The sequence below is a fragment of the Syngnathoides biaculeatus genome, chromosome 22 (genome assembly GCF_019802595.1).
Source record: "Syngnathoides biaculeatus isolate LvHL_M chromosome 22, ASM1980259v1, whole genome shotgun sequence".
Taxonomy (NCBI): domain Eukaryota; kingdom Metazoa; phylum Chordata; class Actinopteri; order Syngnathiformes; family Syngnathidae; genus Syngnathoides; species Syngnathoides biaculeatus.
The window spans coordinates 15,870,159-15,894,016 of NC_084661.1; the positions used below are offsets into that span (position 1 = coordinate 15,870,159).

At 48.1% G+C, this 23,858-nt stretch overlaps 3 protein-coding genes across 4 annotated transcripts; 2 read left to right on the forward strand and 1 right to left on the reverse strand.

The window, feature by feature from the left end:
* Positions 1-62: 62 nt before the first annotated feature.
* On the reverse strand, positions 63-11,828 carry LOC133495224 (E3 ubiquitin-protein ligase BRE1B-like). Of its 2 annotated transcripts, none has more exons than XM_061809610.1 (20): positions 11,739-11,828; positions 11,194-11,342; positions 10,951-11,118; positions 10,560-10,872; positions 9,626-9,829; positions 9,335-9,456; positions 9,106-9,252; positions 8,453-8,527; positions 8,234-8,353; positions 7,246-7,425; positions 6,965-7,100; positions 6,768-6,889; positions 6,404-6,663; positions 6,197-6,314; positions 5,457-5,606; positions 3,155-3,364; positions 2,922-3,047; positions 1,738-1,878; positions 433-534; positions 63-317 (listed from the first exon to the last, which is right to left on the reverse strand). In XM_061809610.1, exons 2-20 carry the CDS (start codon positions 11,329-11,331, stop codon positions 141-143), a joined length of 3,009 nt encoding a protein of 1,002 aa, XP_061665594.1. In that variant the 5' UTR covers positions 11,332-11,342; positions 11,739-11,828; the 3' UTR covers positions 63-140. The 2 variants fall into 2 exon arrangements, with proteins under 2 accessions (XP_061665594.1, XP_061665593.1); XM_061809609.1 differs by having other exon boundaries at positions 3,155-3,367.
* A 146-nt stretch (positions 11,829-11,974) lies between these two features.
* phkg2 (phosphorylase kinase, gamma 2 (testis)) lies at positions 11,975-16,128 on the forward strand. The gene is made up of 10 exons (XM_061809618.1): positions 11,975-12,216; positions 12,410-12,521; positions 13,302-13,477; positions 13,562-13,616; positions 13,949-14,014; positions 14,121-14,284; positions 14,374-14,464; positions 14,718-14,871; positions 15,014-15,139; positions 15,379-16,128. The coding sequence occupies exons 2-10, from the start codon at positions 12,427-12,429 to the stop codon at positions 15,622-15,624; spliced, it is 1,173 nt and encodes a 390-aa protein (XP_061665602.1). The 5' UTR covers positions 11,975-12,216; positions 12,410-12,426; the 3' UTR covers positions 15,625-16,128.
* Positions 16,129-16,543: 415 nt separating this feature from the next.
* si:dkey-220f10.4 (tubby protein homolog) lies at positions 16,544-23,131 on the forward strand. The gene is made up of 12 exons (XM_061809617.1): positions 16,544-16,995; positions 18,357-18,513; positions 18,591-18,809; positions 19,339-19,458; positions 19,714-19,869; positions 19,945-20,102; positions 20,964-21,125; positions 21,253-21,365; positions 21,445-21,559; positions 21,679-21,777; positions 21,858-22,029; positions 22,283-23,131. Exons 1-12 carry the CDS (start codon positions 16,954-16,956, stop codon positions 22,414-22,416), a joined length of 1,647 nt encoding a protein of 548 aa, XP_061665601.1. The 5' UTR covers positions 16,544-16,953; the 3' UTR covers positions 22,417-23,131.
* Positions 23,132-23,858: the final 727 nt, after the last annotated feature.

Genomic DNA, 23,858 nt, shown 5'->3' on the forward strand with positions numbered 1-23,858 from the left:
TCGGGATTCCTCGGAAAAGAAAAATCCAACGCCGGATGCAAAAATAATATCACGTCGCCAAATGTACTCACTGGCTGTTTATTAAACTACAGACGACACTCAGTCACTGTTTGGTCACGTTTTTGTCCGCGTGGACGTTTTCAGGTGATGTAGATGCGGTGAAAGTCGTTGGCGCCGAAGGCGCAGTTGCACTTGGGGCACTTGCGCTGGCGCGTGTCGTAGCGCATCTTCAGACATTCGTAGCAGAAGACGTGGAAACACTTGGTCAGCACCGTGTCTTTGTCGCGCGTGTTGCAGCACGGGCAGCGCAACTTCGCCTGCACGCAAAAAAACCATTTCGGACACGGTGGAATGCACCATTTGTACTATTGCTGCTCATGAAATGTGGTTTTTGACGTCCATCGTGATTGGTCCTCGCGGTTGGTCTCCCACCTTGTACTGGTTGATTTCCTCCTGCAGGATCTCGTCGGCGTCCGAGTACACCTCCACCTTCTTCTGTTTCTCCAGCTTCCGCCTCAACCTGGACAGATCCTCCTGGGACGCATGTGGAAAAGCGGGATTTATTGATTCCATTTTTTTTTTTTTGTTTTTTGGGGGTGAGCGTGCACCGTGTGCTAACGCGGCTTGCAATTTTGAGATTCCATGTTTGAATCTTGCCGGGGACAAACCCCACCAGGACACAAGTCCATCCATTTACGTTCTTCGCCGCATTATCCTCGCAAAGATTACGGGCAGTGCTGGAGCCTATCCCAGGTGGACACCCTGGACCGGTCGCCAGCCAATCACATTGCGCGTGGAGACAAACAGCCGCACCCGCGATCGCACCTACGGGCAATTTAGAGTGTCCAATTAATGTTGCGCGTTTTGGGGATGCGGGAGGAAACCCACGCAGGCACGGGGAGATCCAACCCGGAACCTCGGAACGGCGAGGCCGACGCTTTACCTTTGCCGTGCCGAGTTGACGCCACTTGAACCCAATTCGAGACCTCTCGTCCAGTAACTCCGAGAGTCCAATATGGGAGGCCTCCGTTTTGCTCAAAAGCACAAAGCGAACCTTGCAACGTTTTTTATTGACATTTTTAAGACCTTCGAACAGAATTTTGCCATTTTTAAAGGACTTTTTTTTTTTTTTTTAAACCTTGTAACGTTTATGTGCAATTCTGTCAGGCGCACCGGTAGAAATAAGCGGACTTAAAACACAAACGGACGCTGAAACGGATCCATTGTTGAGCCCAGACGCGCGTTTTCAATTCCAAAATGTCACAACAAGTACAAACGCCAAAGTATCAAATTCGGAGGTGGGCCACCTCCTGCTCGGAAAGCAATGACATCGTGAAAAACGTCATCCGACCGAGTTTCCGTTTTGACCGCTTCTCCGCCGTGAATTTTCAAACGGGTCAAACGTTGGGTTTTTTTTTTTAAGTCTGATTTTTGCGCAAAAACCATTTCAAAGGAGCATCGCGCCGCACGTTTGGCACCTCGTAAAACATGTTTCAAGGCGAGGTGGCAGGCTCGAAGGAAAGAAAAAGCGGCACACGGCCTTGCGAAAACATTCGCTGCCTTAATTTGGGCCAGGAAAAACTGAACTGACGACGATCGCGTCTCAACGTACTCGCTAATCGACAAATCTGGGCCTGTTTATGTCAACCCAAAACTTTTTTTTTTTTTTTTTTGGTTCTCTTGCACAAATAGCAAGACGAGAATTGTACCTTCTGCCATCTAGTGGCGGCTCCCTACCTGCGCTCGCTTGAGGTTGCTGCTCTCCCTCTCGCGGGCCGTGCGGTTCTCGGCGACGGCGACCTGGATCTCCTTCAGCTTGGCCTGCGTGTGCTCCAGCTGCACTTTCTGGTCCTCCGCCAGCTGCGCGGCCTCCACCGCCTGCGGCGGCGCAACGGCGACGTCAGACTTCCGGAAGTGAACTCGCAACTTCCTCGCCTTCCCCCGCAAATGACAATCAATTTTCACCCAAAAAATGTTGAATTGTAAATGACAAATTCAACATTTCTTTTAAAGGTGGAATGTTTTGAGAATGGCGGCACGGTGGGGCAGCTGGTAAAGCGATCCCGGTCCCGCCCGCATGGCATTTGCATGTCGTCCACGTGCCTGCGTGGGGTTTTTTTCCGGGTGGGCTCCTCCCACATCTCCCAAAAAAAAAAACACGCAACATTAATTGGACACTCTAAATTGCCCGTAGGTGTGATTGTGGGTGCGGCGGTTTTGTCTCCATGTGCAATGTGATTGGCTGGCGACCGGTTCAGGCCTCCTGCCCGTTGACAGCTGGGATAGGCTCCAGCATGACCCTCGTGAGGATAAGCGGCAAAGAAAATGGATGAATGTTCTAATATGCTGTCTTTATTCTCAGAACATTACACATTTAAAACAAGTGTTGAATTTGTCATTTACATTCATCCATCCATCAACTCTCCGCGACCCTCATGAGGATAAGCGGCAAAGAAAATGGATGGGTGGATGGATGGATGTAAACGACAAATTCAACACTTGTTTTAAATGTGTAATGTTCTGAGAATAACGACAGCTTACTAGAACATCCATCCATCCATTTTCTTTGCCGCTTATCCTCACGAGGGTCGCGGAGTGTGCCGGAGCCTATCCCAGCTGTCACAAGCAGGAGGCGGGGTACATCCTGAACTGCTTGGCGGCCAATTGCAGGGCACATTTAGACGGAGAAGCCGCACTCACAATCACACCTACGGGCAATTTATTGATTTATTTTTGCAAATAATGTTGCACGTTTTTGGAATGTGGGAGGAAACCGGAGTGCCCACCCGGAGAAAACATGCCAACTCCACGCAGGCGGGCCCTGGTTGGAACATCAGAACTTTATTTGGTGTTAACCTGACTTCGAAGGGCGTTTTGCGACCACCGTCAGGACGCGTCGGCGCGGCCCCGGCAGGCCTCACCTTCCTCTTGTTGAGTTCCAGTGCTTGAGTCCGGACCGACAGTTCTTTCTCCAGGGTGGCCAGCGTGCTCTGGAGGACGCCCTCTTTCTCCTCCAGCTTCTGCACCACCAGCAGCTGCGCGTCCACCTGCCGAGGCCAAAACAAAGCAACCCGCGGACGCGCGTGGCGTGGCGTTAGCATGCTGGCATAGCCACTGGGGCAACCGCTGGCGCGCCGCCGGGTCGGCCTCCCACCTGCGTCTTGAACGTGAGCACCTGGTCGGCGAGCTCCTCCTTCTCCTCCTTGAGCAGCTTGTAGATCTGGTTGGATTTGATGCGCTCGCTCATCAGCTTGAAGTTGGCGTCGTCCTTCTCGCGCAGTTGCTGCAACAGCCGGCTGTTCTGCTCCTGCATGTCCTCGAAGGCCTGGCCCGTCACGTCCATCTCGCTCAGCAGCGCCTCCTCCTCCTCGAGACACACAAACGCAAACGCTCGGCACCTGCGAAACCGCCGACTGGGCCCAATTTCTGCTCCTTTCGGAACAAAATCGCAAACGATTGCCTCAAGCAGATTCTACATTTCATCTTTTTTTTTTTTTGGTTTTTGTTTTGCGCAGCCGTCACGGTGACTCAACCTACAACATCCTGAGCGGTTCTGTTTCACACGGGACGGGGCCCGAAGCGCCGGATAAAAATCGGCAACAGTCTGGACCGCGTTAGTTGTGCCGGACCTCCCAAGCGGAAGGCGCTGCAGGATATCCCGACGCAAGCGTCTCTCCTTGAGCTCATCGGAACCGTACCGGATCGGCAAACCGCGGACTGCGGGTCCCGGGGGGCCAAATTACAGTAATTACCATGTGCGGCCCACATAGGTTTTTTTTTTTTTTTTTTTAAGAAAATAGAAAGAAACATACGCAAATTGAAATTAATGTTTTATGTATTCTTCGCCTTTGTCACTCGCCGACATGCGGTGCTCGCACTAACACGGAAGCAGAGACGCTGCCAACGGAGACGTTTGCTCGCTATATCCAGCGACTTTTCCGGACCCGCTCGACCCGGGTTCAATTTCGGCGGGCGGAATCCTTTCCATTGTTTTCCGCGTGATACGAGAGGAGATCCGGCAGAAAGTCAATTTGACTCCGAAAGACGTGCTTTCCGGGGCTGGAACGATGATAATTAATAAGTTCAATAGGCAGAACCTTTCCTCGAAACTTCGCGATGATCATTTACCCGCACGGGCTCGTGTTACTGCAGACTGACCAACGTACTACAAGAGCCTGTCAAAAATCGTCACTACAAGGTAACCATGGCTACCGCTGCTCGCGACAACGATTTGGAATGACCCCACATGGCCGCTTTATTAAATGCTTTTGAACAAAATACATTTTTGTAGTTAGGACAGCTAAACCAACTGCTTTGGCCACATATGACAAGGACACAATTCTGCATGCCTACCAGATTTATGTACCGTAATTTCCGGCCTACAAGCCGTGACTTTTTTTTCCCCCCACAAGCTTTCAACCCTGCGGTTTATGCAGTGATGCAACTAATTTGTGCATTTTTTCCTAACGGCCGTAAGGGGGCGCTCCGGCGGATAAGGTAAGAATGAGACCGTGGAATATGTGTGCCGAGGAAGTGACTTTTACCGGCCATGTTAGCACTGCGCTACCGTGTTGCTGCTGTGTGACTGACGTGTCTCAGTGATATTTACCGGTGAGTTTTAACCGGCGCTGTTAGCATTAGTGCTAGCTTTAGCATTAGCACTAGCGTTAAATGGCGCTAGCATTAAACTCTTTCTGTGTACCATCTTTCTTTGTAATTATTGCCTGTTTCAATGTGGGCACTTGCGGCTTTTACACAGCTGCGGCGTATGTATGTACCAAATATGATTTCCTTTACGTATGTACTCGGTGAGGCTTATAACCAGGTGTGCTCTGAAGGCGGGGAATTACGGTCATAAGTCAAAATCATATCAGCCTTTAATTGGCCCAACGCTAAGGTGGGGAAGAGTAACTAGTTTAGTATGTTTTGTTGGCTCGGTGCGCTAATCCACAAGAACATTAATCGGACCCACCAAGCTATTCCAAAAGAATAAGCTCACAAATGCTGACAATATATAATAAGCAACACTTGTTCGAAGGTTGCGTCATCTTTTTTTTATTACGGCCCTCAGGGGACATTTTGGGGAGAGGGAAGGGGGGGGGGGTCCCCCCCCACCACTGCAATAAATATCCAAGACTTCTCAAAGGTCAAAGGTCCAAGCGGTTCCATATCGAGTGCAAAATATGAGCTATTGTGGGTGTGGCTCAGGTTTAACAATGACAACATCGCTGAAGCGACACCCGACCTCTGTGAAAGCTTGTTTTGGACATTGGACGTCTCACGACAGCCTTCCACACGTGTCGCGTCATCCCTGACCTGACGCGGACGTGGACGTGGACGCGTTTGGGCCAGAGAGGCACACCCAAAACATTCATTTTTCAGCTCCTCCCTTTACTATTGCGCCACGTTCCAACTTGTGTCCGGCGTGAACCTCAGCGAACGCGCGTGGCCGATACCTGCTTGGTGGCGCCCAACTTCTTCTGCAGGTGCTCGATGGTCTCTTCGGCCACTCGGATCTTCCGGAGGGCGTCCTCGTCGGCCAGCTTTTTGCTCTCCTTCCTCTCGCGCTCCTCCAGTTCCCGCACGCGCATCCTCAACTCCTCCACCTACGTGGGGGGGGCGCAAGTTTGAACATCCTTTCCAGAGGTGAAATGGGGGGGGGGGGAAATGGAGTGGTAATGTGGTTGCAAAAGTGTACACACCCTCCCGTAACTGGGGCTGCGGTTGTTTTCGTATTCAAACGCCTGTTATGTGGGAGTCAGACACCATTTACGAAGCCTTTGATTAACCCTCAAATTAAATTCAGATGTTCTAAAAAAGGCTCGAGCAAAAGCCTGAAGGTTTCATTCTAACGCTGACTGATATTTGGAACAGTTTAAAATCCCCTCCCGCTTCGACAAAGGCGCCAGTCCCAAGTGAAGAAAAACAGCCGCAAGGCGTGATGGTGCCACCGCCGTTCTTCATTGTAGGTTTTGGGAATTTGGGCTCCGCACGGGAATTTATTTTTTTTTCTCAAATTTGGTCATGTAGCCGTCTTCAGAGCGCAGCACACACAAACCCACTCGCATCACCGGAGGACGCGCTCAGACCAAAATTGAACGAGCAATTGTTTTGAATCACGTCAAATTATTCAATACTTGTTTTTGTTCTAAAAGCGGATGGGCTGGACTGTTTTTGCGACAGGGTGGGCTCAGACCTCTGCTTTGGATTTCCGTTCGGCTGCCATGAGTTGCACTTTGTCCCTCTGCTCCTTTGGGGCCGATTTGTACATGTCCAGCAGGAGCTTCATCTCTTTCTGGGACTCCTGAGCTTTCCTGAAAGGCAGCAAACACAAACCATGTTTAACGCAAAGGGTCAACAAATTGACTCCGAACGGCATCCAAGCTTGGGTGCGGGGGCGTACTTGAGCTCGACTCTGAGCATCTTCAACGTGTCCGAGTCTTTCCTCTTGAGCTCGTCGCTGCGCTGCCGGTCCCGCTCGCGCTCCCGTTCTCGCTCGCGCTCAGCCTCCCTTTCCCTCTCGCGAGCCCGCTGCCTCTCCAGCTCCTTCCTCCTCTCCTCCTCCTCTTCTTGGTCCTCGTCTTCCTCCTTTTTCACCTCCATGGCATCGGCGGCAGACTCCTCCAAAACGAGAACGCCCGCGTCGCTGCTCAGGCAGCGTAACTTTCACAACCCCCAAACAAACAAACAAACAAAAAAAAAAAGCGAAAAATTTAATTTTGCAAGTGTCGACTATTTGACTATAAGTGAAGCACGTTAACATCTACCTTGTTGATTTCGACCTGGGTTTCGCGCAGCTTCCTCTTGAAGCGCTGCACGTCACCTTTCAGCTGCAGGTTGTGGTTCTGAAGGCTGCTGATTAAGTGTCGCATCTCCCTGTTGATTGGTCCTGAGGGAGGAAGGTGGACAGACGGAATGGCAAAATCGGCAGGTGAGCCACGCCCCCAATATGTACAATTGGTACCTGCTTGCTCATTGGCGGCGAGATTTTGCTCAAACTCGATGCGCAGCATTTCGTATTCTTTGCGCACTTGGGCCAGCGTGTCCTCCAGCTGGATGACTTCAGTGCGCAACTTCTTCTGGAGGGACAGCTCGTCACTCTGAGCGGTCAGATGCGAACAAGATGCGTTAAAAAGTCGGCAAGGCGCGGGAATCGTGTTAGCATCCCGGAGTTAGTCAGTAGAGCGTCTGCGGGGCCAGCCACGTGGAAAAGTTCATCTGGGGGTCAGGGGGAACGAGGCCTACCTCCATGTGCTCAATCTGTCTGAGGTGGGCGTTCTTGGCTGTGAGCAGGAGGGCCCGAGCCTCGTCCAGCTGGGTCTTCACTCCCAGAGACTCGTTGTAGAGGAGCGAGAACTGGGACTGCAGACACTTGTACTCCACCGTCTCCTTCACGACCTCCTCCGGAATATTGCGCAGGTCGATCTGGAACGAGGGGGCCGAAAATAGTGAAGCCGGGATCAAACCCGAATCCTCAGAACTCTGAGGCCAACGCTTTACCAGCTTATCCGCCGTTCCGCTACAGCGGACATTATTTTTAAAAAAGCAGAAAAAGACTACACACCCTTGTTCCAATGACAGGCTTATATGAGCAAGAGAAATCATTGTGAATGTTCTCCCAACTTTAATATGACCTACGATCGCTACCCAATATTAGATATTACATAACCCATAAAACATTGAACCAAAATTAGCACAGAGAAAGGACGACGCGCTATGTGAGATTTGCTCGTATCCTACTTTTTCCAGACAGATCTTGACACTCACTGAGGGCATTTTATAAAGGTGAACGTATCGTCACAATAGTCAAGATGGCAAACTCACGATATACGACATATGGACATATTCCATACACAGCCAGTGTCCAAAAAAAAAAACAAAAACAAAAAAAACCCACTCCGGTTCAACATTGGCTCTCCTCGCACCTGCTGCGCTGAATGAAATGAAATCTAACTTGAGCTGCGGTCCGCCTGGCCGCTCGTCAACACCGCCGTAACCCTCGGGAGCAAAACAAACACACTGCAAACTTGCTGAAAAGACGGGAGTTGCTCCAGTTGATGTAATGCACACCGCATTCCGCTGGAGCTTAATTGCTTCCCTCGTGGGCGTTATGAGAACATGCAAACTGTAGCAGCTCGTTAGTAAAGAGGACCTAAACGTCTGCCTGCAACGACGCAACAAAAAGGTGAAAAGCGAGGCAGGCAAACGTCAGCGTTCCGGATCCGGGGGTCACCTTGAGCTTCTCGCTCTCCCTCACGGCCTCTTGGAGCTCCACCTGCAGCTTCTCCAAGTCTGCCATGCGGCTGTTGGCCAACTCCTGGTTGTGCTCCAGCTCCGTGTTAAGACTCTCAAACTGAGACGGAAGGAAAGAAAGTTGCACATCATGAGTTGAAGAAGTGGGGGGGGGGGGGGTCTTCTCTTTTTTTTTTTCTCTTTTAATAACACAACTCACCTTTTGAATTGTTAATGTAATTTGGCCTCCAGCCAGTCCAGCTGAACTGCCGGTGCTGCTGTAGCCAGACTTGAGCTGCAGACCACAAACAATGGACCGCAGGTTATTAACCCTTTACCAATAATCAATTAACAGTACGCTGCAAATTTTATCTATGAATTTTTTTGGTCCATCAGTCTATATCCCTGAAATACCGACGTGCTTAATGGACGAATTGCACCCCAGCTACAGAAACGTGGTTGATCCCTAGCGGATGCATCTCATTTATTGCCTCAACTGAAGGAAGTGTGGGTTTAAGTTTGACTTATTTGGGTTTACTTGCTTCCTGTCTCTATTTTTCCCCCGCAAATGATGGCTCTGCATTTTCAAAGGATGTTCTCATTACATTTTGGTGAGGGGAAAAAAAAAGTCATCTATTTTCAACAGCGCTTGTCCTTATTGGGGTCACGGGTGAGCTCACGTTTGGTCTTGCAGGCCTCTCTGTCTTGAACACTTGCATAAATTACCAAATATGCTAAAGACAAGGATGGGACGAAAATGAGATGGTATGTGTCCAAAGTGTCGGGAAAAAATGTGTACATAAGCTAAGCTAAGCTAAGCTAAGCATAAAAGAGAGAAACTGATGTCACAGAGTCAACGTCAAACTACTGCACCTGTTCCATGGCCTCTGCCAAGTGCTTGTTGAGCTTTTGTTCCCTATTTCGGAGTTTCTCAATGTCCCACTGCAAGTCCTCCACGGTGGTCTCCATCTCCGACACTTTGGTCTCTGCGCTGGTCACCTTGTCAACCCATTCGTTGTACTGCGACGAGGGATCAAAACGTGATTCGTCCTGGGATGCATACACCGGCTTCATGCCCGCCAAGTGGGGACATCCATCGCACCTCCATTGACGTTTTGTGATGTCGGCCCTGCAGCAGAGTGGCCTGGTCTCGTAGTCTGCGGTTCTCGTCCAGCAGGGTGCGGTTCACGGCGCCTGCGGTGGACAGGCTCTCGTCCTCGCACGCTGCCGGGAACAAGGGAGCGTGGTCACTTATTATGGTCACTCTATTTAGGAGATGCGATTAGCAGACTCCGCACAAAAAAAAAACCAGAGCTGCACAATCCCCGTGCAGCAAAAGAAGATGAATACATCTGTTACATAACTTTGAAAATTCACAGAATCAAAATCGTACCCGCAGCCTGGATCTGCTTGCACATGTCGTCAATGCAGCTGTGCAGCCGGTCGAAGACGCACACGAGGCAGGCGATGGCGTCCTTGCTGAAGAGCATGCGGTCCTGGAGGTGCAGCGTCAGCTCTTCCTCGCTGCTGTGCTCCAGCGTGGCCACGAAACCTTTGGCGCTCTCGCTCAGGGGGAAAGGCGGCGGCGGTGATGCTTCTGCGCACGTGAACGCATCATTGTCGGTCATTTCAATATAGTTTGATCAACAATGGTAAAGACTCTCGTGTAAAACAACAACAACAAAATCCAATGTAACCTTTTTTTGAGCTAATGGAACTGCCCACTTCTATAACAGTAAAGATATAAAGAACTCATATAAAAATAGTGTTGAGTCTCACAATTTACCGAATAGCTTTCAAACTCTGCAGGTACAAGTACAAAAATGATCTTATCTACTCGTTAAAACCATCCCTGCTTCTTCTTCTTGTACAGATCACAATTACGGTAAAGACATGCAATAGTTCTGACAGAATCACCTGGCCCAAACTTGCACAATGCGATAAAAAGCCACGTCAGCGATATTTGTCATCCGGTGTCGCATGAGAACGACTGGCTCTTCTGCCAGTCACTTTCAGTCACATGGGCAAAAATTGTCAGGATGATGTTTTGCGAACAATCAAAAATGTAACTTGCATTTGCAGGAAAGATGCTGCAAATCATGAAATTTTATTTGCGTTTTTTTCCCCTTTGAAATATTTACTACAGTTTGAATGATAATTCAAATAATAATAATCGGGGAAAATAATTGCTTTTCAAAAGGAAATTGAGTGTGCTATGTCTTTTCCATTATGGATCCAATTCTATGAAAATGACCCTTTATACGAGGTTTGGGCGGAAAAAGGGAACATTCACAGACATATCGCAAAAGCTCGAAATCACATCTAACCTGTGGTTGATTGCCACGGGGCCTCTGTGGGGGTTAACTGCTCCGCTCCGTCAGGCGGCGGAGGCTGCTGTGGAGTCTCCTGATGGCCTTCTTTCGATACTTCACCATGCTGCTGATGCTCCGGTAGTTTTCCGTCACTGTGCGCCTCAGGGAGCGGCGGTGGAGGCACGGCAGAGGTCGGTGAGACCATACTGACCCCGTCTCCCTCCATGGGTACAGGATCAGGAAGTGGCGCAGGAGGGGGAACTGGTTTGGATGGCACCGGGGCCTCCGGTTCAATGCATTTACACAGGGCATGGACCTTTTCTTCCAGCTGCAACAAAGACATTATTTCCACCACAGCCCATTTATGTCAAAATGCATTCGACGCAATTGTTTTGTGCACTCGTACCTGCGACCAGTAGCGGTTCACAATCAGCAAGGTGGTATCATCGGTTGCCTGCCTCTTTTCTAGCTTCTCTATTTTCTCTCGTAGCTCGTCCTCCATCGCCTGCCGCTGCTCCAAGCGCTCGCTCAGCTTCTTATTCTTAAACTGGATCACCTTCATGTCCATTTCCTCCTGCACAATGTAGCAGAAAGGCTTGACCGTGCAGATCTTAATGACAAGAGAGATTTGCAATGTCAGTGAGCTCACCGTAGAGGAGACTCCAGCTATGCGAATGGGCTCAATGAGAGTGGTGGTGGTCTTTTCCTCCTTTTTGCTTTTCTTCTCAGGTGGGCCGGGGGGACTGTCCCCCCCGGGGGGACGTTTCCCTCCGCCTGCGCCCGACATCTTGGCTTCCGCTGCGTCAAAAACAGCATTAATTCACATTTCGACCTCTTTTCAAGTAATAAGTTGACGTGTAAATGGTACTCTTTCGCATTGACAGCAATCAACGACTTTAGCCTCGTTTTAACTACTAGCGCCAAAATAATATTGTTACAATCATACGTATGAGTAAATGTGGTCGTCCCTTATTAATCTGAGCAATATGTGGGTCACAAAACCGAAACAGACATCTTTTATTACGCTTTGGCTAGCCTCTGTTAGCCCATTCGCGGAGGTAAGCTAGGCTAAAGCTAATACCACTTCCCCCAAAGCACATTGAATTTCTGGACGATGGAACATGCTCACTAATGTTTTACACACACAAATGAATTTTCTTAATAGTTGTTTCCGCCTCTTTTTCAAATACAAACCTCAAGAGCGAACTGATAAAAACACTTCAAGACATCGGAGCAGCTAGCGGAAGTGACAACAAATACTTCCGCTCACCAGACTGCACGCCCGCAAAATATCGAAAAATAATTTATTCATATAAATCTATTACTGAATGAATTCAACTTACACTGATTTTTAGTGGGTTAAGATCAAATATGGGTATGTATAAAATTATAATCAATGCTCAAATAAAAAGTAAAAAAAAAAAACCTTTGCACTCCGCCCACGCGGGGGCGATATTGGTCACCCCCCCCCAAAAAAAAAGGAATCGAGCTGTTATGAGGAATGCAGACAAAATGTTATCACTTTCTCAATTTTGGGAATTTTTTATCTGACTCTCTTCGGATACCATTGCAACTGACGCACGTACAGTGATGGCTGTGCATTAGCTCGGTGGCTCACACGGTTGTTTCGCGTTTCTCGTCATACGTGGTGAGGAGTGGACAGTTTTACACGGTCAGTGAACTGCGGCTCGCCGAGCCGCTACTAGCACACCATGATCATGTCACATTTTACAAACAACACAAGCCAACCGACTGTTTGGCCTGTGTAGCATCACATCATCCAGAATATACATCCACTTCCCTGTCCTGACTGCAGTTCCTGTTATTTATTGTTGCCTTGAAGTCTTGTTTGTTCTCTAAATTAGAGTCCCATCCCGTCAGCATGACCAAAGACATTGTCATCGGAGATGATCTGCCTGACTGGGTGGGTGCCAAGGAGTTTTACCAGAAATATGACCCCAAAGAGGTGATCGGCCGGTGAGTCGGTTGAGAAACCAAAGTGGGGACACGACACATCAATTCTTTGATGTGTGACTGACAAAGCGATCGGGAATAAAGCTTTCTGCACAAACAATGCAGCAACACGTGTAGACAGAAAATAACTACATATATTTCAAAATTACTCATGTACGGCAGATTAGCGTACAGTTGAGACTGGTGTCTTTGTACATATCCGTTCGTCTGCATCACAGTTGGCCGTCACCTTGCTGGTAGCCGGTACAGCGTTGGCCTCACAGTTCTGAGGTCCCGAGTTCAACTCCCCGTGCCTTATGTGGGTTTCCTCCCACATTCCAAAAACATGCAACATTAGTTGGAAACTCTAAATTGCCTCGGTGTGATTGCGAGTGCGGCTGTTTGTCTCCATGTGCCCTGCAATTGGCTGGCGACCAGTTCAGGGTGTACCCCGCCTCCTGCCCGTTGACAGCTGGGATAGGCTCCAGCACTCCCCGCGACCCTCGTGAGGATAAGTGGCAAAGATAATGAATGGCCAATATGTGCACACGATGATGAGGACGACATGAGGCTGGGGCAGCTGTTGAAACTATGTTGATGTAAGAAGAGGAGCTTCATTTAATCAGGCCTTAGCCCTGTCTAATAGAAACGTAGTCCTTTGCTACCACCCTGTGGTCTAATATCTTTTTTCAAATCGAATCCTACTTCTGGGTGTAATTTTTGTCCCAAAATGTGGTCGCCGGCTAACCAGGAAACCGATCCTACCCACCGGCTGTTGTTCTAAATGTTTTTTTTTGTTGCCAGTGGCGTGAGCAGCGTGGTGCGCAGGTGCGTCCACAGACACACGGGGCAGGAGCTGGCCGTCAAGATCATCGAGATCACCGCCGAGAAGATGACCATCCAGCAGCTGGAGGAGGTGAAGAGGTCCACGCTCAAGGAGATCCAAGTCCTCAACGTGGTCAAGGGCCACTCGTCCATCAGTAGGGCCCCCGACGCACTCACGACGACGAAATATGTTATGATCTAAACTTGTTTGATAACAACTTTGTATTTTATTGCCGTAGTTACGCTCATCGATTCCTACGAGTCTGCAACTTTCATCTTCCTGGTGTTTGACCTGTAAGTAAAATGAGTCAATACTCCTGTACTTAAGAGTTTAATTCCTTCCAGCAAACATTGTCTGATTTTTTTTAATTTGAATTTAAAAAAAAAAAAAAATTAAACATTTTTGTCCAGTTTGCGGTAATTTTTCCAATTTCCCTCAGTTGCAAAATAAAACAAATAGGATAAAAAGGACAAAATATTGTTAAAAGAGTAAAAAAAAAAAATCTGCCTGTCTTTATTGTTGTATTAAGGGACCACCAATAAAGTTATTTTATGGATTCAAATTTTTTTTTTTTAAACAAATCTTCCGACAGATGATGATGATAAAAATGATTTCTTCTTGACAGTATGAGGCGGGGGGAGCTGTTCGACTACCTCACAGAAAAAGTTACACTGAGCGAGAAGGAAACGAGGCGAGTTTCCGCCATTTAAATCCATCAAAGATTTAAAAACAACATCAAAAAATCAAATTAAATTCCCTGACATCTCCGTCTTGTCCCGTTGTGCGCTCCGACCCAGGAGCATGATGCGAGCTCTCCTGGAAGCGGTGCGCTACCTCCACTCCCTCCACATCGTCCACCGCGACCTGAAACCCGAGAACGTTCTGCTGGACGACCAGGGACACATCAAGCTGTCCGACTTCGGCTTCTCGGTGCAACTGCAGCCCGGGGAGAAGCTGAGAGGTGCTCGAGTGGGAATGAAAAACTGTTTGGCCGGTTACCCTTGTAGGCTTGTCGCCACCTGCCGCTTTATCTGTTGTTGTTGTGATCAGAGCTGTGCGGAACGCCCGGTTATTTGGCTCCCGAAATCCTCAAGTGCTCCATGGATGAAATGCACCCCGGCTACGGAAAAGAGGTTGATCTGTAAGTCCTAACCAGATGCGTCTAATTTATTATCGCAAACAAGAAAGTACGGCTTTAAATGCACATTTCTTTTTGTCCAAACTTTGCATTTTTCCCATGGCCACGTTATGTGCCTGTTTTTCTCCATTGCATATAAATTGGAGTTGGAAACCACAGCCACAACCTAGGCATGGGGGTGTGCACACTTTTGCAGACACATTCCTCACTCAAAATTCACAAGTATGCCCCAACCTCCACGTATGCGTTACCACAGCTGGGCATGCGGCGTGATCCTTTTCACCTTACTGGCTGGCTCGCCGCCGTTCTGGCACCGCAAGCAGATGCTGATGCTCAGGACCATCATGGAGGGCCGCTACAAGTTCGGCTCGCCTGAGTGGGACGACCGCTCGGACACCGTGAAGGATCTGGTGAGTCGGGATTATCTGCCATCTCGCGTCGGGTGTCGCCTTTCGAGTCGAGTGATTTGTTCATCGCGGCGTTCGGTTTGCAAAAATGCACCCCCCCCCCCCCCCCACTTACGTCGCGTGTTTGGGTGCCGCCGACGTTCAGATCTCCCGGCTGCTGGTGGTGGACGCCGGCGCGCGTCTGACGGCCGAGCAGGCCCTGGCGCATCCTTTCTTCAGGCAGTACCAGAAGGAAGAAGTGCGACTCTTCAGCCCTAGAAAGTCGTTCAGGGTGAGCGTGTTGGGAAAGTTGTCGCTAACCGGGCCGGACCGGTAAAAGTCACTTCCTCGGCACATATATTACACCGGTCTCACTCTTACCTTTTCTGCCCCCTTGTGGCCGTTAGAAAAAAAATGCACAAATTAGCCGCATCGCCGCACATTACAGTAAATGGTACAGTCGTAGCGAGTGTGAGTACTTTTCGTCAGCGTACGGAAAAAGTAACTGCAGCGTCGTCGTCGTCGCCGCAGGTGCTGATGCTGACGGTGCTGGCCTGCATCCGGATGTACGGCCGGTACCGCCGGGCCCGCCCGCTGACGCGCGAGGTCCTGGCCCGCGATCCGTACTCGCTGCGCGGCGTGCGCAAGCTCATCGACGGCTGCGCCTTTCGCATCTACGGCCACTGGGTGAAGAAGGGCGAGCAGCAGAACCGGGCCGCCCTCTTCCAGAACACGGCCAAGGTCATGCTGCTCGAGCTGGAGGACTTTGAAACATAAACCTCATGTCTGGGATCGTTTTATTTTCATTTAGGTTTTTTTTTTTTTAACACAGCTGTCTGTTGTGTGCATTTTTCAAGTCGCAAGTTTAATTTTTTTTTTTTTTTTTTAAAGGACTTGATAAATCGATGCCTTACTTACTGCAGTCTGTCTCAAGCAAGCACAGACTTAAAAAAAAATATTATTTTTGTGGCTGTTTAAAACTTCAACTCATATTTGCGCTGCGCTTTGCATGAAAAGTGCATTTTTTTTTTACGTGTTTATATGCGATTGTAACACTTGACCTCGTATGGAAAGCACTGTGATTAGCTATAAACTTCTTGGGGGAGGGGGGGGGGTTGGTTTTTTTTTTGGTATATTTGGCTTTTCAGGTGAAATTTCCCGATGCACACAAAAGGCAGAAAGTCCCGAAACGTTGAAAAAATGAATCAAAAATCGGGTTTCGACTACATTTCCAATTCACCTCCAATAACCCAACATAACTATAATCCCCCCCCCCCCCCCGAGTAATGTATCAGCATACAAACGGATTGTATGAAACTCATATTCACAGACGTTCTCGTGGTACAAACAAGTACTGGAAGTCAAAATGTGAAAAAAAAAATATTTACACTGTTGTACTGTACTTGCATGTTTTTGGGTCAGAAAAAAAAACAAAAAATCTCCACGTTTTTTGAAGAAACCAACTGTATTCCCTGTGAAAACTCATTCCATTGCACATTGACGACAGAACGTGACTAAATAAATACTATTTAATAGTTGCAACGCAAGCAAAAAGATGATTTTGTCTTCAGTCGAGATTTGGCACCTTTGTGTTACAAAGCAGTAATAACACAATAACATTGCCGTTCCGCCGGCAAAACGGAAACGCGACGACCTGTTGTCGCTGCTGCCGCCCGGCTGTAACCATGGCGACCGCTCTCCACATCACCCGCCGAGCGCGAGAGATGCGTCTGTGCGCCTCGCCGTCTGATTTTAAAAAGGCGTCACTTTTTTTTTTTTTTCCTTCTCGACATTTGGAGCAAATTTGCGCGCAGGTACCCCAAAAAAAAAATAATAATAATGTTTTATCCGCGATCCTGTCCGTATTTTGGATAAAAACAAGTGTTTGCGGCAGGGGCCCGGCCTCCCCTCGGCTACTTGTCGGCGCCGGCTGAGCTGTTTAAGAACATTATCCCCCCCTTAATCCACTTTGCCTTCTGCTCCAACGCAGGTGAGCGGACAAGTCGGATGGCGCCGCCGCCGTCGTCGCTCGCCCGCTTCCTCTCGTCCTCTTTCCTAGCTCGCGTTTGCGCTTTTCGGCCCCGTTTTTAAAGCCGCGCCGCCGGCATGGAGGATCCCGACATACGGCAGCAGAAACTCAACAACCAGGTAAGGCGACAACGGCTCAGGTGCTGTTCGTGCGTGTCAAAGAGGTCTTGGGATAGTTGCGTCTGCGTTCATTTTAAAAGTTTGAAATTGAAGATGATGCTGAAGCATCCTTGATTTTTTTTTTTTTTTGCATGCGTCGTAATTATTTGTTGTTGAACTTGAGGCAATAATGTTTAGTTATGAGATTTTCCTCCAGTTTGGTACTATTATAGTACTAAAAGAGCAAATGCTGCAATTACACTGACTTTAGAAGACCTTTTTTTAAACGATTTATTTGTGTAATACGGCTGCAAATAAGTATTTAGTTTGCCAATGACCATTTGGATGATACAGAGGAGTCATGGGAGAAGGTTTTGTGGTCAGATGAGAGCAAAATGGAACTTTTTGGTCAAAATTCCATCAAGCGTGTTTGGAGGAAGATGAATGATGAGTTCCATCCCAAGAACACCATCCCTACTGTGAAGCATGGGGGTGGTAGCATCATGCATTGGGGTTTTTTTTCTGCACATGGGACAGGACGACCGCGGCCATGTGATGTGAGATTTTCAGTCAGAACATTGAAGATGGGTCGTGTCTGGGTCTTTCGACATGACAATGACCCGAAGCACACAGCCAGGAAAACCAAGGAGTGGTTCCCCAAGAAGCATATCAAAGTTCTGGCGTGGCCTAGCCAGTCTCCAGACCTAAACCCAATAGAAAATCTTTGGAGGGAGCTGAAACTCCGTGTTTCTCAGCGACAGCCCGGAAACCTGCCTGATCTAGAGAAGATCTGTGTGGAGGAGTGGGCCAAAATCCCAAACCTGGTGAACGAGTAAAGGAAACATTTGACCGCTGTCATTGCAAGCAAAGGCTACTGTACCAAATATTAACATCGTTTTTCCTCAGGTGTTCAAATACTTATTTGCAGTTATATCACACAAATCGTTAAAAAAAATAAATAAATCCTCCATTGTGATTCCTGAACTTTTAGATCTCTCTCACAACTGACATGCACCGACGATGAAAATTTCAGACCCCTCCATGATTTCTAAGTGGGAGAACTAGCAATAATTATAGCAGGGTGTTCAAATACTTATTTTCCTCACTGTATTTTGGGTCAACGTGCAATTTTTGCTTCATTGTCAAGGTTGAAGCTAATAAAAGAACTTCATAATCATCAGAAATGCAGTCCAGTGTTTCCGCGGCCCAGTTTGGTTGTATTTAACTTTGGAGTTCAATACATTTGTTTGTTTACAATAGTTATTTCGCTTTCATGCGCAATGTTATGATATTTATATATTCCCCGTGATAAACGGGGGGAGGGGGGGGGGTTGTGTGTTACGCAAAACAACCAAGTAACAGAAGCTGTGATTCCGTCCCAGCGATGCATTTTAATGAAAAAGCAACAAAAGAAGCGCGCCGATTGCCAAATGGTGGTCGCCAACCGAGACGCCCGCCAGAAGAACCGCAAACAAAAAGGCCGCTCGGACGAGACGCCGCTGCTGATCAGCCAGTCCCTCAGCAACATCTCCCTCAGCGGTTTGTCTCAAAAAAAACGTCACGATGGTTCTTTGCTGTACCTTGCCGAGCTTTAACGACGCGTTTCTGTATGAAAGAGCAAGTGGAGCACGCCCACGACAACCCGCTGGACATCATCACGCTGGGCGAGGGCGACGGGAAGGCCGCCCCGGCGCTGACGGGGGTGCCCGAGGAGTGGCCCGTCGCTCCCAAAAAGATCGACTTGGGCACGGGGCAAGGAGATGAAAAAACGGACGACGAGGACGAGGACTCGCGTGAGGAAGCCGAGGAGAGCAAGAAGAAAGAGGAAGACAAACGTAAGAACATTTCAACCGCTTACGACTTCGCGAGGAAAAGCGGCACTCTCGCCTGCGTCCTTCTCGGCCGACGGTGTCAAGTCGCATACGATCGGCGTCATCGTGGAAAAAGGTCGAAACCTTTCGGTTTTGCTACAGTCTTTCTGAAATCGATGGACCATTGCACGAGAGGCGTGCAAAAATGTCATGATCGGGCTTGTAATTGTTTTTAATTGAAAGAAAAAATAATAATTTGAGATATTTGGGGGCCGGCTCACAGCACATATAAATAATGGCGTGAGGGTCATAACCAGGGGTTTAGTTTAGGCCCACTGTATTTTCTAGGAGTAAATCAAACAAAGCTCACTTTTTTCTTAAATTAAGAACAAAAATGTAAAAAGTTGATAGCAAAAAAAAAAAAAAAAAAACCCTAATCTTTAAAATGTCGCTATGAGCTGCAAAGTTCTGTCGCACGTTCGTTGCGTTTTAAAAAGTTGGAATGTGCCGTGACGCGTGCGCGAGTGGCGAATCACGCTGGCGTCTTTTCCAGCTGTGGAAGAGAACGACAGACCGGCGAAAGACAAGGAGAAAAAAGCAAAAAAGAGGGACAAAGCGAAAGACGGCGACGGCGGAACGACCACGAACAAAACGGCAAAACAAGAGCGCAAAAGTAAGGACGATCTTCGCCGCAGAGATGACGCTGGCTAGTTTGACAATGCCCACTAGGCGGCGCTATCATTGCACCCCCTAGTGGGCAGTGAAACGATCACAAAATTAATTGCTCAAACTTCGCACTGTTTTTTTTTTCTTTTTTAATTTCTGTAGTTGATTTGTGAAGCAGAGTTCAGTTGGATTAAACCATTTCGATTGTCGATTTGGCCGCGCGACTTCCGCCTTCTGTCTTGTCGTTGGAATTTTCGCGCAGAGAAGCACCTGCGGGACACTTCGTTGTCGGACCCGGAGCCGGCGAGCCCAAAGAAAAACGGACACCAAGAACGCGACGAGCAGGACGACGACGACGACGACGAGTGCCCGACGCCGCCGCGCAACTCCCCCCGGGGCAAGAGACATCTGGACACGTGTACGTTGGCGACGCGGGAACAACATCCGGGCCGGTCGTTTCCTAAATGTAATCACGCGCCGACGTTCCTCGCAGCGAGGTGTCAAATCAGCGACGACAGCAAGGACGAGGAGGCTCAGACGGAGCGCAGGGAAAGAAAGAAGAAGAGAGGAGAGAGAAATGCGCCCAGTCTGGCCTCCCTCAACTCCAACTACAAGGAGAGCTCGTCGTCCGGCGGCGAATCCAACAACCGAGTCAGTCGTCAGAAATCCATTTTTTCCCCTTTTAGAAGTGACTTCTTTGCGCAGAATTCATTTGAATCAGATTTGAGTTGATTGCAAATCTGACGATATTTCATCATAAAAGACGACCTTTAACATTTACCACCTCCGGCACGCGGCTGTTCTGACACCCAAGCTAAAGCTAAGGCTAAAGTTTACGAGCTGAAGCCTAATCGCATGGGCGCCGCCATCTTGGAAAATCAGGGAAGGCCCAATTGTTGCGCGGATGAATTGAAATTGAAAAAGTGCAGACTGCCCCCTATTGGTCAAGATTCAAAGGAAATCTCCATTGAGCCTTTCTACGATTTTTGAATTGGAAAAAATGCGGGTTAGCCCACCTGATTTGGCAAAAAAAAAAAAAAAAACAAAAAACAAGACTGACATTCAAAACAGGTTTTACATGTTTTTTTTTTCCTTTTCTGGAATTTACTTTATTTCTATTAATACCAAACAAGCCTCAAAATATTTTTTTTCACGACATTAACCTTCATCAACTTCCACAGAAATAGTGGAAATAAATATTTACACGACACAAACCAACTTTTGAATATTAAGTTGGAAAACTTCCTTATTCTGTTTTTGTGCTCAGGCCAAAGCCCTGTCTAATATAAATTTGTGCTTGGGCACCATCTTGAGCTCAAGAAACCATGTCGAAGTGAGGGGGAAGAGCTTCTATTTGTCACACCAAAGCCCTGTTAGAAAAGTGGTGCTTTGCCGCCACCCTGTGGCATCTTTCAGCATTTTGCTGGTTTTGGTGGCACAGTCCCTAACATTTTGAATTTGGATGGCGCGATCAAATCGACGGAACTAATTTGTATTTTTTTGTGGCGCCAGACGGCTTCTCCGATATCGTTGGAGGACCTCGAGGCGTTCGCCCTGCGGCCGGCGCCCAGGGACGTGACCATCCAGTGCCGGGTCACCAGGGACCGGAGGGGCGTGGAGAAGGGCATGTACCCCGCTTACTACCTCCACATGGAGAAAGACGACGGAAAGAGGGTCCGCTCTCTATTAGAATCACGAGTAGTAGCTAAGTTAAAAAGCTACGCTACCGTACGCAGTCTTCAGGTGTTTATACTTGACGTTAACGAAGTACATGTTCCCTGCATCCCGCGCCACCGCGAAGGTTTTTCTAATGGCGGGCCGGAAAAGGAAGAGGAGCAAAACCTCCAACTACCTGATCTCGACCGACCCGACGAACCTGTCCCGAGACACCAGCTGCTACATCGGAAAGCTGAGGTTGAGTTCTTTTCTGCAGAAAACGCCGTTTGTCTCGCGCGCCTTACGAGACCGCCAGATAAGATTTTCCGTGTTCCAGGTCCAACGTGCTGGGTACAAAGTTCACCGTATACGACGGTGGCGAAAACCCAGAGAAAAAACCTTTTATCAAGGAGTGTGAATCGGTGCGACAAGAGCTGGCAGCCATCTGTTACGTGAGTCTGGCGCTGGCTGAAGCCCGTTTTCGTGAAATCGGCCTTTTCGTGTTTTGGGAAGCGCGCATTCAAAATCCCACAAGAGGACAAATTATACGCGGTTTTTGCTACTTTTCCAGGAAACAAACGTTCTGGGCTTTCGGGGTCCCAGGAAAATGACAGTGATCATCCCGGGAATGCTGGAGAACGACGACAGAGTGTCCATCCGGCCCAAAAACGTCAGTTTTACACCTCGGGCCCCGCTAGCGTGTCTCAATGGAAATAGGCTAACGTAAACCGCGGCGGGTTCCACTTCCAGGAACAGGAAACGCTGCTGACGCGCCACGCCGACAACAAGACGGACAAGCTGGTGACGCTGGTCAACAAGTGCCCCAGCTGGAACGAGCAGACGCAGTCGTACGTGCTCAACTTCCACGGCCGCGTCACGCAAGCCTCCGTCAAGAACTTCCAGATCGTCCACCCGGAGAACGGTGAATTTCCGACGGTTTACCCTGACGAAAGGGGAACGCAGAGCTACCCGCGCTCCAATTGAGAACCAGATATTTGCTGTGCTAGCGCGTAGTATTGTGAGTTCAGAAAACACAAAAAGATAGGTTAGATAAGCTAGCATTAGCACCAAATGCTAAGATTGGTATTCAAAAGTCTAGCAAGAACGCTGCTTTTCCAGAACCTGCCAAGGACAACATTCCCAAATGGTGGGCCGTGTGTCCTTGTGTCTCGCAGGCGACTACATCGTCATGCAGTTCGGCCGCGTTTCCGAGGACGTCTTCTCCATGGATTACAGCTTCCCCATGTGTGCCCTTCAGGCCTTCGCCATCACGCTTTCGTCTTTCGACGGAAAATTGGCCTGCGAGTGACCCCCCCCCCCCCCAAGTGCTCCACTGGATCCGCGATCTGAACTCGACCGCTTGAAGCTAACAAACAAACAAAAAAGCTAGCGTACATAGCGTACTTTTACCGCCACGTATCCTGCGACACGTCAATAGGGAAACTGATCTGAAAAGGATTTAGCGTTAGCCCTTGTGTCCACTTTTATAATAATTTAATTTCTTGTCTTTATACATTTCTGCACAATCACAACAATCAGTGGAACAATAAAACAGATGAAATTATCAAACTCTCACGATGGAGTTTTCTTTTGTCAGTTCATAAACAATCTTGCTTCATCAGATCTAAAAATGAGCTGTACAGTAAAATTAATCCCCACGCAAATCACAAAAAAAAATAAATCTGTACCCCGAAAAAAAAAAAGTAAGGGTCTACTCAAATAAAAAAATCTTAGCGCCATGTGGAAATAAGTAATAAATGTGTAAGAAATATATAATTACAGTATATCTTCAGATATCTGTGGATCGTCTCCACGGAGACAAGTCCCGATCCTGCGCGTTGAGACGGACTCATCAGCTCGATTATTAGCATGAAGGTCACGTATCAAACAGTCAGGAAATCGTCTATCGAGGTCGTGCAAAGGAAAAACGTTTCGCTATCATCTCCGAGACCGCGCTCGCCTTATCACGACCGCTCTTGCGTCACGGTTGACACGTTTTGCAGCTCGTCAGATTAAAAAAAAAAAAATCTTTTATGAACGGGACTTCCTTGCACGCACAAAATCCCCCTGACATATTTTGAATAACAACACATTACAATAGGAGAAGCCGTCAGGGACAAAATGCTAATCTCATAACCACGATGAGAAGGCCGTCAATCCTCCCTGCTGAAATTCATGAACTTCATATGACAAACTGAAATGAATTTTTTTTTTTTTTTAAATATGAGGAATCGGCCCTCAAACTTTACAGCGCGAGCTCTCTCACACGCTCGCTTCTTATCGTTTACAATCAGCACGCGAACCAACTACAAGCCTCATCAGATATTGCACAACTCGGCGCTCCAAATTCGTTTCGGCCTTACGCTTATCGAAATGGCGAGTAAGAGGAGAAAAATGTACATTTCCTGCATCAAAAAAAAAAAATAATAATAATAATTCAAACGGAAATCGGGAGTAAAGGTTCCACCTAATGGGATCGGAGGTGTCGGCCCAAACTTTGTTTTACTCTTCAGGATCAGCTGCAGCTCGACCTAACGTGGCGTCCTGCTCGTTTGTTTAAAGCAGGGGTGGTCAAACTCATTTTCTTCAGAGGGCTGTTATGATATTATGATCATATTTAATGGCCTCATGATGTTTACACATGAAACTAATGAAATAGTTTTGGAATCAGAAATCAAGGGTAACTGTTTTTTTCCTCAACTATTTTTGATGTTCGGTAAGCCAAATATTTTTGCAATATCTCAATGTTAT